This window comes from Pleurodeles waltl, chromosome 5 (genome assembly GCF_031143425.1).
Source record: "Pleurodeles waltl isolate 20211129_DDA chromosome 5, aPleWal1.hap1.20221129, whole genome shotgun sequence".
Taxonomy (NCBI): Eukaryota; Metazoa; Chordata; class Amphibia; order Caudata; family Salamandridae; genus Pleurodeles; species Pleurodeles waltl.
Genome location: NC_090444.1, coordinates 71,909,189 through 71,926,778, shown reverse-complemented (window position 1 = coordinate 71,926,778; position 17,590 = coordinate 71,909,189). Strand labels below are relative to the sequence as shown.

Genomic DNA, 17,590 nt, shown 5'->3' with positions numbered 1-17,590 from the left:
GAGAGCTGCAAATTGTACTCTAAGCTCCACAAAGGCAATACAGTGCAGTGTGTTCTTTGGAGAGGTAACCGTGCGTTCTATGCCTCCGATTGCCACACACCAGCCCTGCCCGGTTCTTGCCCTAGCACAGTGGTTCCCAACCTGTGGTCCGGGGACCCCTGGGGGTCCGCGAAGCCTTCTCAGGGAGTCCGCGAGAGCCTAGAAAATTAAAAAATATTGACAAATTAGGTCCCCAGTAATGACTCAGGCGGGGGTCCCTGGATTCTCATGATGATTCAGTGGGGGTCCCTGGGTTCCATTAATATTAAAGTGGGGGTCCACAGAAATCAAAAGGTTGGGAACCACTGCCCTAGCACATTCTCTCTAGGAGCAGTACATGCACACACACGACAGTAGTTTGAAATACTCGCCTGTGAACTCGGTTATACTGTGGGATTCTGCAGGGTGGGACTGGGTGCAATACAGGAACAACTGGTAGCTTGCACAAAGACACTGTCAGAGATGTGGCATCTGTAAAAGAATACTGAAAAGAAATGCTGTTAATATTAACTTAGCATATATTTTTTTCACAGAGCCCTCCCTCCTTCCTTCTCCTGCCCTGGAGGCAATGCTTCCTGGGACAGCGTACACAGTGATACAGATGAAATCGTGTGCCGGAATCAGAGGAGCAGTTGCAATGGCACAGGAGAACTTGGTGCGTAGAATCGAGCATGTGAAGACAGCTTGCGTCATGGCACAGCCTATATTTTCAGTGCAAACTTTAACGAATGTACTGCAAAGAAAACTAAACAACTGTTGTTAGCTTGTTTAAAATGTGCTCCACACAATCTGATTCTCTTTTCTGCCATCCCATCCTTGCCATTTTGCGAAGCAGCTGTCTGCTGACCGGCTAGACGCAGCGTGAGACCAGGGAAAGATACTGGAGTTGAAAACTGAGAGCACAGAATCTGAGTGCAGGATGAGAATGAGGATGCCTTCTCCCTGCCACCCCCTACCCCCTGTGGCACCCTTTTTCCTACCCTCAAATCCTCTCGCTGGCACCCTTTTTCTTGATTCCGGCAACCCTGACCCAACACCCTTTTCCTGTCCCTGCTTGGCACTCGTATCCATGTCCCTTGCTTCTCTGTGACACCCTTTTCCCAAAATTCCCTCCACCCCATGGTGCTTGTCCTTCTGGTCCCATCCTCCCGTAGCTCCCCATCCCCATGGCTCCCTTTCTCCAGGCCTCACTCCCATCCTCTCCCCAACAGTACTTGGTCTCTCACTTTGCGCCTGCCCATCCTCATCGCTGTCAAAGGTATCCTGCCTTCTCATCCTACTAGAACAGACTTAGGCACTCTTGATCATTCAGTCTTCCAACACATCGTGCAGCACCTAGCCTGCCTGTCAGGTACAAGCACTTTGGAGGGAGATGTCTTCAGTGTCACGGTTCTAGCCTCCAACGCCCTCCCCTTTTTGTCTTAGAATTCAACAAGTTGTCATTATATTCAAAAACAGACTGAAAACCTACCTGTACCTGTGGAGTCCTGTCCCGTTGTAAGTCCACAGTATGCCTTTATTGTTGTCATCTTCTGATGGATGTTGTTCCTGGAATTTAGACACCCTAAGTACTCTCTCCTGCTTAGCGCTATGAAACCACTTTAATTAGTGTTAAGCACTACACAAAAATACATGAAAACAGATGGATACATCCGAATCTTCACAGACATGAACTCTTCAGTTATTCTTTCCTCAAAGATTTTAACCAAGCACAATGACCGTACATGAAGGTATTGGGTCTGAAACATTTGTTGATAATAACAATGGGTCGCTTGGTCCAATAAGCATGGCAGTGCAATGAGACTGAGAGGCAAATACCTGTAGGAAAATTGACGTACTTGCCGAAGGGTCAATGCTACTGAAAGCCTAGTAAAAATACACAGGGTTTCATTTATTTTTTAATATATGCAAGGTGATCCCAGAGCTACTGGCCTCCCAAAGCATTGACCCATGAAGAAGTTCATTACTTTCATTACTGGCTGATGTGCCTCCTATCATTAACTTCTCCTCTGAAAAGGGCTTGAACTAGGATCCATCTGTACTGTTGAAAAGGTGTAAAAGATATTATGCTTAGGTGTTAGTGTGCAGCTTGCTAAACTTGTGCTCAACAGCTAGCAGGATTAGCAGGCCAGAGGGAGGGGGGGTCTTGTGTCTTAAACCTTGTACCCTTACTGTGTTATTTTGAGGACAGTACCATTCCTTCAATACCTAAAGATTTCAGATCCTGTTGTGTGTGTGTGTGTGTGTGTGTGTGTGTGTGTGTGTGTGTGTGTGTGTGTATATAAAAACTCCTAGAAGAGCTACTGTCCTCATATATCCTGAAATGTGTGGTTTCAGCGCTGCTCATGTCTACTATTGTCCACAGCACTTTTGTGCCCAGAAAACTCGCTGTGTGCCCCTGACGGTCCTGGACTGTTCACATGTCCCTGTGCTGAGGACTTCCATGGCTACAAGTGTCAACGAGAGGTGAGCATTGCGTGTGATGTGGATGGTGGGGCAGGCAAGATTTCCTGTCCGTTCTCTTTGAAATGCAGATAGCATCAAGATTTACCTAATGTCATACACAAACAGATGAAGGGAGGTGATTTACAAAGCTACAATGAAAGTGTGGTTTAAAAGGGGAGTAATTGCTAAAACATCTAAAGACACCTTAGGGACAGTCAGAAAACGGACTTAGGAATACATGTCACCTGTTGCTTACCATTGGATTTGTTGTCTGTAACTCAAATTTTCTGGCTTTCTGTTTGCTAGCTTTATATGCTTTAGCTTGCCCAGTTTTAGTTCCTGTTGCCCAAACATTGTCTTCTGTATTCTTTCACAAACTTGCTTTCTGTAAACATGCCTTTAAATCTTGCTCTTATCTTGTCACATTTGCTGTGCATTCAAAGACCGAGCTCATATATCAGGCCCTCTCTTCCAGGGAGCTTGGTGTTCATTTTTCTTTCTTTGACTTCAAAGTGAGAATGTATGTGTCCATCCTGCTGAGTACTCATGTAAGAAGAGAAGGGATGTTCGTTTTATTTTTTTTATTTTCTTTTTCTAGCATACAGCAAAAAATAAACTGTGCTAATGTTTCAGGACAGTGGTTCCCAACCTGCGGTCTGGGGACCCCTGCGGGGGTTCGGGAAGCCTCCTTAGGGTGTCTGCGACTGCTTGGGAAATTAAATATTATTAACAGATTAGGTTCCCAGCTTTCAATAATGACTCAAGTGGGGTCCCTGGATTCCAATAATGATTCACTGGGGGTCCCCAAGTTCCAGTAATGATAAAATGGGGGTCCACAGAAATCAAAAGGTTGGAAACTACTGTTTCAGGATATATCTATTAGTACAAATGAAGCACATTATTTTTTTTTGTTGAAGTTCTGAAGTGTAATGGAAACAAAGATTTGAATGCGATCAAAACGCAATAATACACTAAGTGATGACATTTGCACACCTTCCCGTTTGTGTGCCCTAAAAACCTATCTAGGTGCAAATGTAATGTTCAGTTGAAATGCGCTACAACCCCATGCATACTCCCTACTACACCACTTCACTTCACTCTATGCCACGCCACTCCTTTCTGCGACAATCCACTCCACTCTGATATGCCACTCCAATCTATGCCACTCATGACATAACACACACACTCTACTCAACACCCCTCCACATTACTTACCCCACTCCTCAATCTACCCCAGTCTGCCCCACCCCACTCCTGTCTTCGCTCATGTACTCCACTCCAGTCTGCCCCACTCCACCCAATCTATCCCACACCACTTCAGTCTACCCCGCTCTAACCCAGTCTACCCACTCCACTGTGGTCCAATGTACCCCACTGCATTCTTCCCTCTACATTCAATCTAATCAACCCCACCACACTCCACTCTATCCCCAGTCTACTGCACTCCACTCAAATTTACCCTACTCTGTTCCCATCTACCCCACTCCAGTCTACTCCAATATACCCCACTCCACTCAAATCTACCCCACGCCAATCTAACCCACTCCATGCCAATCTACCCTACTCACTATACCCCTCCCAGTCTACCTCTGTCTGCTCCACTCCGATCCACCCCACCCCACTCCGGTCTCCCCCTCTCCCATTACCCCACTCCATTACAATTTACCCTACTCTAATCCACCCATTCTACCCCTCCCTAATCCATCCTACTACACTCTAGTCTATCTCACTCCACTCTTCCTTAGTCTTTGTCCCTCCACTCCAGTCTATACAGCTCAACTCCAATCTGCTTACTCCAGTCCACCCAATCTACCCCACTCCAATCTACCATACTCCTTTCCAAATTACCCACTCCACCCCAATCTAGCACACTCCGTTCCACTCTAATCTACCATGTCACTCAGATCTACCCCATGCCAGTCCAGTCTAACCCACTCCACCCCAGTTCACCCCTTTCCAATTTACCCTACCCCATTTCACCGCAAACTTCCTAACTCCAGTCTACCCCTTCCAATTCGCCCACTCCAATCTACCCCGTTCCAGTGTACCCCAGCCTACTGCATTTCAGTCTACACCAATCTATCCCTGTTCAATCTACCCAACTCCAATTTACCCCAATCCACCACATCACATTCTACACCAGTCTGCCTCACTCCACTCTACCCCCAATCTACCCTAGTTCACACTACCCCACTGCAGTCTACCACACCCCGCGTCACTAACCTTTAGCCATGCTGAACTGCAGCCACACTGCTGTACAACATGGCTAAAAAACAAAACCATAGGCAATACCTATTGGCTTTGCCAATGCTTGTACTCACTTTAAAATGCTTTCACAATGCAGTTTTCAAGTACTGCTTCATAGAACTGCAATGCGGTCCTGCCTGAGAAGCTTTGGGTGAAGGTGGCCCAGTGATATTCAGCATGGGACATTAAGAGTAGCAGTGCTTTACTACTGCCTTAAATGCCAAGGCAGAACATCAACTAAAGCCTAGTGCAGTGTAAAGAAACTCCAGCCGCAGCAGTCCCAAGAGACAGTCAGCAGCATTGCAGTTTTCCCAGCCAAGCAGAGGTTACAAGCTAGCTCCCTGGCACTTGCTTCCATCGTTGGAGCCCTATGGCTGAATAGAAACAGAAGCACTTCTTTTCACTGTTGATTTGCATGGCGTGCAGTTTGGCATGTGGTGCACAGGGCAGAGCTGCTGAGGCTGAAACTCCATAGCGTTGGCAGGACTGCAGCCACCCACACCGCCATCTGATGCAACTCAGTGTTTGTCTATGTATCTGTAGACAAGTGAGCCCTCTCCTGCAGCAAGTGAGGAAGCTAAGTATCTGTGCTTTACAGATGTACTTCATTTACCTCTTTGCATTGGGTCTTGATTTCATTTATCTCTTTGTATTGGGTCCATGTAACTACACCAGCTTGAAAGTTCCTGGGGAAAAAACATGGCAGCATTTTATGGTTTCTGTCCCATTGTCTTGCAAAACGTATTCTATTTCCTGGCTGTTTCCTGCAACCAACATCTCCCTTCTGTCTAAATGCAGCATTAGATCAGCTGCAGCCAATAGAAACCTAACCTTTCCTGCATAACCTGAACTGTTAATAGGCAATACTCAGAACTTTAATCAGGGAGTGGGAGAGGCAAAAAGGTGGTGATGGAATAGAGTGGCATGCCAGGAGAGGAAGAAGGAATACTTGCAGACGGGAAAGGAGAAAAGGAAAGACCAGGGCAGACGGAGGGAGAAGCAGGGGGCTATTGGGAGGTGCTAATAGCTGAAGGACCGGTATTTAGTTGCCCCAAGTCGGGCGTGAGAACCTCGCATGGTCACGGTGCTCTTTGTATTCTGGTACTTAGAAAGCAACAAGTGTTAGATACAGAGAACCTAGAATGGAAAAGCTACTTGCACATGTAGCCTGATCACTTGAAACCGAGAGAAGAGTTACTCGGTGGGAAAAAGCGTCCAATGGAGAACAGGACTATAGGGGAAGCGAGTGATTGAGAGAGGCAAAGGTGGATGAAGAGAGGGTCAAAAGTGCGATGGAGATTGAAGAAAGGCGAGGAGGCAGAGGAGAGGGAAAGAGCTGCATACCAAGGGCACGAAGCAACTTAGTGAGGCTAGGGGGCTAAGCATGCCCACTGTGATCAAAGATCATAGATTCTGCTTATTGCCAATTGAAGGAAATAGTTTGTCATACAAACTAGTTCCTCCAATTTTACCTGGATTACATATCATAAAATCAAAGTTAGTGTAATGCTTTTCTTCTCTCCTGTGATATCATCCTCGTGCTTATTTTCATCTTGAAATGTGAAAATTCTACATCTCATTGGTCCTGAAATGTTGGCAGGTGTGAGAAGCTCATCACCATTGCAAAGCACAGAACAAATAAATATATCTGATGTAAACAAAGTCAGTAAAAAAGATCCTGCAAAAACATGTCAAGTACCATGCCCGTTAACCACAGCGTTCCATTTTCTTTTTTCTTTTTTTGTTAAGTCAACGACATGCACAGTCCAGGACTTTCAGCATTGTAAGCAGGGCTTAAAAATCCCCCCAAACTGTTATTTTGTGTGTATCCTTTTTGAAATAGATGCTGCATGCAAATCAAAGTGGGTCCAATCTTCTACACACCAATAAAGCTGTTAAACATATGTTTAGGAACAGCAAAGGGAGGGGTTTGGAGAATGCAGTAGTGTGAATTTAGTTCCTTTTTAATGTGAGTTGGAGTCTATGATGTTTTTAAGAGTGAGAAAACTTAGAGGACATAGGGCCTGATTACGATCTTGGCATATGGAATACTCCATCACACACGTGACGGATATTCCTTCCTCTGTATTACACGCTATGTAGGATATAATGAAATTGTAATTTGGCGGACGGGATATCCGTCATGTTTGTGACAGAATAACCCTGTCTGTCAAGATCATAATCGGGCCCATAGTTTTTATCTTAAAGAATGTCATCTTCCACCTAAATTGAGTGTTGCTGCCCGTATCAAAATGAGCTCCAAAAGTCCAATAACCAAGAGATGATTTGTCAAAACAAAAAATTGGAAATCTGGTGCAAAGGGGTGTCCTAGTGATTTAAATTGCAGACAGAAAATTATAAAATGCACTGCTTTTTAATCATTTGCCGACATTGCTAACAATCTGTTCAATAAAAGTTCATGCCTTTCAAAAATTGGGGGACGACCTATCCGGTTACTAATGTATGAGGTGACACCATGATCTTCGATCAATCCAGTGTTTGTATTCAACACATGCAGAAGCATTTTGAATCCTACGGCACTAAAAACAGTAAGTTATGAAAAATCAAATGTCTTGTACTTCTTAAACCGGATCATTAAAAAGAGTACATATTTACGTGACCAAAGCTAAATTGATGCCATTGTTAAGATATGGTTGCAGAGTTTTTCGAGCATCACTTATCAGGGTTCCAGAATTAACAGTTTGCTACCTGTTCAGACGGCTTTTTATCCTCTTCTCATTGCAAGCCTAAATCTGTTTGAAATTCAACCTTATAAATCAGAATGCATATCAGGTGGGCCGCACCTTGGGCTTTTGACATAATTGTAAAATGGACCAACAGGGCTCACTCATGCCCGCATTATGGGCTGATGTGTGGTCCTGCAAACCAATAAAAAAAACATCTTAACGTCCTAATCAACTCATTGGATCTCTTGAAGATGAATGATCTTTGGGACCTCACATCATCTAGATGTCACTTTAAGACCATAGTGGGAAAACGGCCCCTAAGCTCCTTTATGCTAGATAATTCCTCATGTTCCTTAACAAAGCAGTCGTTTTACTGAACCTCGATGTGTGCCTGACTAGGCAACAATAGAAATACGCTCAACACTCCATGAGCTGTCATGTTTATACTTACAGGAAGGAATCACTGTTCTCATGGCTTTTGAAAGGAATGGTCCAAATTTTTTACTTCCTTCTTTCAGATGCCTAAACATCAGATCTTGCTTAGCGGCAGCAAAGGAATGTTCTAACCCAATAAATATGCAACGGCCAATAGTTGTATACAAATTTGAATGAGTCTTGGCCAAGTTATCAAACGTAGGTATTGGAAAGTAAGTCTCATACATGGTTATGCAATCATCCAGGCAAGAACTAGCCCCATTCCTCCTGCCTTTCTGACATAATTGCACATTTCTTTAAGTCTCTAACTTTGTCCAGACCTAACCTCTTAATCTTTCTTTTGAAATGCATCATTGTTTTTATATTGCTTGGAACTGTCATGTTTATCTCTAGTAATGGGTTTATTAACCATACAATAAATATATTTTACAAAATGAACTCTTTGTGACCACACTGAAATTTTCCTCTACTAAAAAAATGAAACGGCATGCTAATCAAACACAGGTAATTGTGTACATGATGAAAAATCCTAGATATTCCGCAGAGAAGTAGCTGTGGAGTTTCCAAAGCAGTAACCTTTCCACATAGTACTGAGTGGAAAGTGAAAGTGCCGAGGCTGCGGTAGATTCCGACTCCGATGCCTTTTATGCAACATTTATTCTTTTCCGATGCATTGTCAGCATAGGCTCAGGCCTGGGGAAAGGAAGTTTTAATGCTTTTTCCTTTCTTGCTTCACTTCTGAATCTGTAACTTAATTGTAGAGCGGAAGGCATTCAAGGATCTCCCAGCCATGCCCTTAAAACACTTTGGACCTGATTTAGAACTCGACGGATGGGTAACTCCATCACAACGGTGACAGATAGCCCATCCTCTGAAATCTAAATCCTATAGGATAAAATGGGATTTAGATTTTGGCGGACGGAATGTCTGTCATCGTTTTGACTAGTAACCCATCTGCCTAGTTCTAAACCAAGACATTTGTCTGCCTTCAGACACCCTGTCAACTCTCAAATATTTCAGGCCTGCCCAAAGATTTTCTGAACCAGCTTTTAAACATCTTCACAATTCATGTTAGGATAACGCACTTTCGCTAATTTTCCTGCAGTACCGCAATGCCTAAGATTGTCTTGCAAAAGAGTTAACTTGGCAGAGTTTGCACAGATGATTAGATTGAGGTGCGTTCTGAAATGCCTTGCCAACGCCAATAAACTGCCCTCTTTTTCTCTGTTTATAACAAACACATGGCGGATTAACCCAGCTAATTAGAGTTGAGTGGCATCCCTTATCAAATGTTTCGCTGGAGCGACTGGTCCTTGCCTCGCCCTGTAGCAACTGAACTAAAAGTTCCAGCACTCAATCACATGCACTTCTTCCCACTTCCAACACGGTTGTGTCGGTAGAGTGGTTCCCACCCTCATCCTGAGAGTGGCTGCAAGATCACAAAGAAGTTTCAAGGGACTAAGTCCATCTGGAGACACATCCGTCCTGGCGACTACATTTTCTCATTGCTACTAGCTGTGTGCACTGTTTAAAAATGGAAAAGATGGTACTTTGCACCCTCAGATGCCTTTATAATAAGGTACAAAATATCGTGTTTTGAAGGCTCATGGTTTGCATGGAGTTAAACACATTTAAGGTTTCTTTTCATGCTCCCAGCTGTACCTGCTCTACCTGCTCTCGGCAGGTGCTCAACAACTCTGCAAACAGCCTGGGGTCGCTTTACACTTCTAGAAATCAGGAATCATGCATTTCTGGGATTAGATTGAGCCACATCTCTCTAGTGCCTGGAAGCACACCGATCTAACCTGTCTCCAGAAACACCCACAAAACTCAAGGATCCAAGCTTCCCCACTAAACCCACAGTCTTTATTTCCCTCATGGGTGGCCTTCAATGAGCTCCGGTTTCTGCTGACCCAGACTGATCGAGGCGCTGTCGTGATTTTTTTTTTTTTTTTTTTTTTTTACCTCCTCCTCTGCCCCCTCCCACACTCTGGTTTTTGTTTTGTGTCTGATGGCAGTGCTTAGAAGCAGACACTCTAGGTCATGTTCATTCTCGATGCTGCTCAGTCTTTCTACCGGGGAGGTTGACTGCCCCTCTCCCATTCAGCATGCGCCTTGCTACTCCTTCACTCAGCCTATGTAGTTGGACTCATGATCATGTCTTGACAGGCAGGACCTCTCCAGAGCTGCCCTGTCACTGTCCGCATGTGCGAAGGAGCCCCAGGGGGCAGAAGCATGGGCAAGGGGCAAGTGGATGTGCCCGGTTTGACACCTTTAGCTTGGAAGGAGAAAAGTGGTGGAGGAGCGTGAGAGGAGAGGAAAGGGACAGTGAGAGAAGAGACACAAGGTGGTGAGAGAGAGCTGAGAGGAATAAAGGAAGGGAGAGGAAGAGTTGGGTAATAGAAAGAATGGAGACGTTAGAAGGGAGGAGCTAGAGAGAACTGGAGGGGGAAGAGTGAGAAGCAAACTTAGGAAGGTGGGGAGTAAGGAAAGAAGAGACGAAAGGAGAGGGAGATTGAATTAGGGTAATTTGTAGGTAAATGAAGCAAGGGGGCAGGAAAGCAGAGAGAAAGGGAAACAGATTGAGGGGAGGAGCAAGTGAGACTAGCAGTGAGGACATGAGGGGGAGGCGCAGAGAAATGAAGTAGGATGAAAGGAGGGAAGGACAACAAGAGTGAAGAGAGGAAACAGGAGGGAGGAAAAAAGTTTGCAAACTAGAGAAAGGTGACTTTGGAATGAAAGAAGAAGCGAAGGGTGGATGAAGAAATGAGGGAGAAGGTGGAGGATCCAGAAAGGATAAAAAGTGGAAAGGATGGGAACAAAAAGCGATTGAGACAGTAGGAGGGAGTGATGGAAGCGGGGCAGGGCCAGAGAACAAGAGGAGAGCAAGAAGCAAAACCATGGAAAGCGGGGTTATAGAGGGCTGAGTGAAGCCAAAGCAAAGAGTGGAGGAACGAGAAGGGGCGCTGGGAAATTCTTGGTCTGTGAAAGGGAAGAATAGATCCTCCCAAGTGCTTCCTTAGCCTACTTGTTGTCTAGCAGTCTCTGGACCTGATTTAGAGGCAGGCGCTGATGGATAATTCAACAGTTCTTGGAGGAAGCGCAGAATCTAAAGAGTTCTGCAGGCAGGATCCCGCCTGTGCACTTCCACTATCATGATGTAACTTTAGTCATTGACAGTCCTTTGTGTCAGGATGTCGGGGTCTGCTACTCTGTGCCTGCCCCTTGACAGACTTGGCTGCAACAGGAAAGGCTCATAGTGCTGCCACTTCCCACATTTCTTGTGCCTAATGCTTTGTCTGTTACCCATTTGAGACCATCACATATGAGAAAAGAGTGTAATTTCTAAAAATTATCTCCTGATGTGGACTAAACTATCGTAGTTCACTCACAATAAAGTGTCACTCAAATAAGGCCTTGAAATGTCAGACATAAATACACTAGATACATGGGAATGTCACACATAAATTAAAACGTGGCAGCTATGACCTGGCCTTTCATCAAATACCTCACCCATCCCTCCCCTCACACAAAAAACCCCAGCTGGTCATAGGTGACATGTCCCTCAGAAGCTCTCAGCATGCCTTCAGACACTACCTACAGTCCCTGGGATCTTCAGTCATTCTGGCAACCTGGTTGGTCAATATGGAATCTAATGAGGCCTCCACCAGCCAACCATCAGTCCACCAATCCACATTCAAACACTCCTAAATAATTATTCATTTAACACTAGATGTCCCCCAGACTCTCAGCCTACCTTCAGACATTCCACGCAGTCCCTCTGCCAGCCACTAGACACCTTTGCTCTTTTGGAAGACTCCTAACCTACGAGTGGTTTGGTGATTACCCTAGCTTGAGAGGCCCTAGAAGGCTTCCAGGCTGTCCCTTAGATACTTAAATGTGGCTTTAGACATATACAGCTGTCTCCCATGCTGCCTTCAGGCACTACCACCTGATATTTAGACAACCCAGTTGTGCTCTGAGACCCATGATCAGCCCAGAGACACCTTCTGCAATGCTTAGAGGTGTTCGGACTGCCCTTACAATCAGCTGGTCCTTGTAAATATTCCCAGTTTGCACTAGGGAACTGTTGGTGTGGTCTTCAACCATTATATGCTTAAATAACCCAGAGATTAACTTCATTTACCCCCCAGATAGGTCTAACACTCTCCAGCCAACCCTTAGAACTTCTGGTCCCTCAAATACTTCCATCACCCCCCTATAAAGACCCTTGTTTTCCCCTCCGATCCTCACCCCAACCTTGGGCTGGTGACCTTAGACATCAGTTCAGATGTGCAATGCCCATCCCAGCTCATCTACTGCCATGCCTATCACACAGACTGCTTAATATAGCACAGCAGTGTTTAAATCACATTCTCTTCAGTTATGATAGGTGGATGCCTGGGAGTGCATCACACATACATTGCCTTCGGATTGGTTTTAACGTTTTGACAAAAATCGCTGCATAAATGAAGTTATCAGGTTTTAGCAAAAAAACAAATCAGAAAGATTAATTAACAACTCAATTTGAGACTTTGAGAAATTGAGATGTCCACCTAAGGCTTCTCCTTGTGATGTAGGCTATGGGTCCCCTGCCCCATTGATAGAGCTTTGATTTTCCACTTGATGCTCCTGGTGGTGTTTTGCTGGCTGTCATTTGTTTTTTATAACCGACCCCATTTTCTTATCTTATAGGGCACATTCCCTATGTTCATGTTTTTTGGGATCTTGGGGGCTGTGACTATCGGCTGCTCCTTGCTGCTGTGGTGTACCCAGCGTCGGAAAGTCAAGAGCTCCTGATGGATGGAGTCCAGATGGCCGGCTTCAAAGGGGCGCTCCTCCGGGACACGGAGGGCTGCCAGCCGTCTGGGCACAGTCAGCACTCTTGGATATGAACTGATCTCTCGCCTTGGAGAACACTCTTCACGAGAAACTGCCAATGGGGTGTCATAAAAAAAATGACATGTCCTCATAACACTTGAACCTTTTATAGTATTGGGCAGACAATAACTTATTATTGGAGATGGCTGGATGAAAACCCTCACTTAATGATTAAGGAGGGAGTGACAGTATGGGCAAGAATTGTGCAATAAGGTGTGGAATTTAACTGCCACTCATGGAAACAGTTTCACTGTAACTGACGGAATTGTGTGTGCGTGTAGTTGGAAAATTGGGAACAAACTGACATGCACATATATGAACATAACCAGCACAGTTTTTCTGACAAAATCACTAAAAGCTGTCTTAAAGAGTAGGTGTAATGTTGATGAACATGTCAGTTTTAAGCAGAATAATCTACAGGATTCTACATGTATTTTGTTTTTTACTTAATCAATTTGATTAAAATTGATTTGCCAATATTATTCTGTAATATTTGTTGACTTGGCTGCATGGAGTCTGATAAAAGTTAAGCGGAGTTGGCATATGGAATATTAAGCTGCACTCACTAGGTGATTACATGTATTTGATTTTCTTAAGAGATTGAAGTCTATTCTCTTTCACTTTACTGGTTGGGGTGGATGATCGTGTGAGCTGTCGATCCAGGAGAACTGGATGAGATTTGACCTGCTTAGTTGGAGTGGGAGGAGTTTTATGGATTTTGCAAGAAAAGGGAAAACTGTGTTTTGTCATGCAGACTTGAAGTTGATTTACGTAGGAAAAATTCTGATTGTGTCCTAGATGTATAATGTTGGAAGATTTCAATTCTCATCAGTTTTCAATAGAAGTTGAAAGGTGGGGAAGCCAGGGGAGGTATCACATTTGGCATGTACTAAGCAGGCACCCTTCATCTGCAGCTGATGATCATTGTTATTTCAGTGCAGCAGCCTGGAGTAAGATGTGATTGGTAACTGCAATAGCTTTTTAGGAATTTTTGAGCAGCCTGAGGTGGGAACCGTCCTCTAGCACCCGTGTCAGTGTGTGCACACTATTTGGTTAACCATGGTTCTCCCTTTGTACACTTGATTCTACAAGCATAGTGCAATAATACTGTAAATCAGTCTAGTCCAAGCTACATCTTTAAGAAGAAATGTTATTCATAGGTAGTAAATAGAGATCAGTTTAGCATCATTACAAATCTCTAAAATGGTCCGGTGCCTTTCGGGGCTGAGGTATGATCCCACCCCCTCTCCAAATACAATGATAGTGGTGAAACTGCAAACAAATATTGGGCCCTGTGGCCAGTGTCATCCTAAGGGTAACTGGTTGGGGAGCTCCAATAAAATGGTCCTGATAAGCCCGCTGCCCATAAAGAATGGGGCCCCTCAATTGTTAGGATGAAAGTCCCCTGCAAAGCATAGGACAGGCATGTCTTGTTTCCCTGAAAAAATTTTCCTGGACTTCCATTGTTTCCTGTTAACCTATGACAGTAGGGAACACCAAAAGTCTACTCGTGTGGGTTATTTTTTTTTAATTTTTTTTTTTTGGTCGTAGCCTACCAATCAGTGCAGCTGTCTGGTTTGCTAAAGACATCTTGGGTACTTTCAGAAAGTTGACCTAAAAATGCATTCCACTTGTTGATTACACATGATCTGCATGCTCCTGCCATCTAGTGTTGGGTCTGGATGTGTGTAAGTTGTTTGTCTTTGAAAAAGTCTCTTGGAGTCATGTGGTAAAGTGACTCCTCCTCTCGGTGATATTGTGCATTGGTATCAACTCCATTGTTAGATTATTTTCTTTCCACCATTAGGTTTGGTGGTGGTTTTCAGTGCTCCGGTTCAAGACAGTCTTCTGGCTCCCTTTGGTCCGCTGTTAATCTCTATACCCTTTGGTATTGTTTTCGTTCCCTTTTCACTCGTTGGTTTTATGTTTTCTCCACTTGCGGTCTTCGGGCCTCGCTCATTCGGGCCCTCTTTCTCATCTTATCGGATTCAACACAATGATGTGCTGCTAATCGAATAGACTCCAATTTGGTTCTGTCCCAGCTGCTTCGCAAAATGACCTTCATCAGGCTTTTAACCTGTCTATCTCCCGACCATGACGAGGAGAATTGTGAGGTCTGTTGATCTTTTTGGTTGAAGAAAATGTTGCCGAATCATAGTGTGTTGGAAAAAAATGCAGCACGAGGAACTGGAAGAGACACCTGACAACTTTGGTCACCATGATGTCAGACATAAGAGAAAAACTGCACGAGACCTTGGCAGCAGAGGAGTAGGCCCTTTTCATCCCAGACTCCAAATCAGATTCCACAGCTGAGCTCAGCATGCAAATCCAAGATCTTCCTTCAGGACATTGTGCAGTAACTACCTATGCCACTGTCTTTCATCCGAAAAGACATTCGGTTCCAACCAAAATTTAGGCTCCCGGGCCACCACTGCTGGCAAGCCATGGTAGGCACAGAACATCTGCTAAGGATGCCCCACCGGGGGATGGCACCGATGGCCAAGCTGAAACTGACCTCTACTCTATTGAAATGACCAGTCTCTGTGCTGAGCTGACCACCTACCTCATCGGCTCCGAGCACCCCCCAGCTCCCACCTCTTCGGTTTGAGCTACAAGCCCCTAGACCTTAAGTGATGCCTGGACCGCACTAGTTGGAACTGGCCTACTACATACATCATAACCATTAAAACTTTTAAGGGACCAATTTAGACATTAACTGGTCCCTTGAAACCAGTTGACTGAATCCATATCTGGATGCTGGTGAACTTGCCCAGAGTTGCAAATTACTTTGCCACATCGTCAAGCAGAGCTCTATTGACAGCTGGGCGGTGTCCTTGTTGTTTGATTAGTGCTTTTTGTGGGACTGAAACCATTCATTGTGGCCTTGGGTACTGGCAGTTCAGTTGCTGAAGCTTCAGCCTAGTGAGTTGTTAAATGGGGTACCCAGCATTGATCTTGGTCCAGAGTTTCTGCATCTTTCTGCGCACATCCTAAACACATTTTGTGAGAAAAGCTCTTACATGAGGAAAGTGGCACTGACTCGAGCCCTAGAAGTTAAACAATGGCTATTAAGTCTTAATAATGTTTGCCATAGAATTGGATATTGCCTTGTGTTTCTCTGTGTTTATCTAATCTTGACCTTTTCTGTTTACCTTTCTGTTAATAAAAGTCTGTTCAACTATAAAAGCACTGGATTGATGTTATTGAGTGCTACTAACACTCACCACCTCCTGTTCATTCTTGGTCACTTGAAAAGAAGTAACTTTGCTATCCATAGGTCTGGGTGGAGTGTAGGTCTACTGGCCAGAGTGCAGAGAGGACACCAAGAGAAAAGAGGTGAAGTGTTAAGGACACTGACCCAAGAAGGTGCTGAAGGACTTCTCCGAATGAGGAAGGGTAAATTGAAGTATATAAAGTTGAGGTATGGGGAAATCCTGCCAACCAGCCTGCCCTAAAAAAACTGGTTCAGATTCACATACTGTATGATGGGGCACTTGCTTAGTGAATTGTGGCTTCGTATGGTCTATGTTGTTAGTTCTCATACTGGAATAGCTTGACTGTGCCCCAAAGAGGAGAAGGGAAGACCCACCCATTGGAGAGACTATCTTGCTGAGGTCTTTGTTTCTTTATTCTCTTGAATAGTCAGCACTTTCTCTTTTTTGAGATTAGGTGACATAACTGACTTGGGTCTATGCCTGCCACTTGGTGATGGGCAAGGTGTCGGGACATTGAGCCTTACGAAATTAAATATTAAAATGTATTAGAGTTGTGTAAATTACATCTATTTTGCCTGGAAATATCATGCGTTCTTTTGCTTGAAGCCAGTTTCATTTCACAAGAAGCCAGGTCATCATGCTAGTTTAGTAGATCTGGCTTTGTACAAAATTATAGCAATGGATGCACTGTTGCTGCCTGTTACATCTGCTTTGCATAATTTAGAGGGGGTTGGCACTCTGTGATGCAAAACCTTTTTGCACTGAGTTTGTGACGCAAACTATATTTTAAACCAGAAAGCTGAATGATGATTTTGCTCCTTACACTGTTTTGCATTACTCAGGCGCCTGTGCTAAATAATAAATAGACCGTGTGTTCCTCCCTATGATGCAGAAATGTGCTGTTTGGGTGGGGAGGGGGCAGTTTGAACTGCTGCATGTAGTGTCCTTCCCAGCCTGGGTACATGCCAATGAATATGCCACAACACGGAGCTATGTATTACAGGTTGTTAGTCGTATGCGTGTAGCCACAAACTCAACATTCTAAACCTGCATTCACTTCACCATATTCTAACATGTCATCGCTCTACAGAGTCCGGACCCAAAAGGGTTGTGTTATACACACTCACACAACACTACATCTCCCCTTCTGTTAAATAAGAAAAACATGTTTTACAAACATATAAATAATCAAAGCTCTTGTTGGAAATGGTCCTTTCTGCAGGGTTATCCTCCAACTTTTTGCCTCTCTCCTATTTTGCTGACCCCCTCTTTTTGTTGGCTTTAGGACTCTGGGCAATTTACCACTGCCAATCGGTGCTGAAGTGCATGTGCTCGCTCCCCTACAACGTGGTATAATTGGCTTACACCTGTTTGGAGTATTTAATTTGTCTGTAAGTCCCTTGTAGAGTGGTATAACATATAACCAGGGCCTGTAAATTAAATACTACTAGTGGGCCTGCAGTGCAGATTGCGCCACCCACAGAAGTAGCCTTCCACTGCAGGCCCTGCGAGTGTAATTTTCTGCCATACTGACTTGACAAGTCCAACTACCTGCCAAGGCCTACACTCCCATTTTATTACACCTAAGTCACCCCTAAGGTAGGCTCTAGCTGATGTCTGGAGACAGGGCTGGGTTGAAAA

General features: G+C 44.4%; 1 protein-coding gene across 1 annotated transcript in view; it reads left to right on the top strand.

Moving 5' to 3' along the window:
• Window positions 1-13,216, top strand: part of ATRAID (all-trans retinoic acid induced differentiation factor) — a 92,088-nt gene extending 78,872 nt beyond the window's left edge. The window contains exons 5-7 of the mRNA XM_069233598.1: window positions 573-694; window positions 2,405-2,505; window positions 12,549-13,216. Of these exons, the coding sequence (XP_069089699.1) occupies window positions 573-694; window positions 2,405-2,505; window positions 12,549-12,653 (328 nt within the window). The 3' untranslated portion in view covers window positions 12,654-13,216. The remainder of the gene's footprint in view (window positions 1-572; window positions 695-2,404; window positions 2,506-12,548) is intronic.
• The last annotated feature ends 4,374 nt before the right edge of the window (window positions 13,217-17,590 follow it).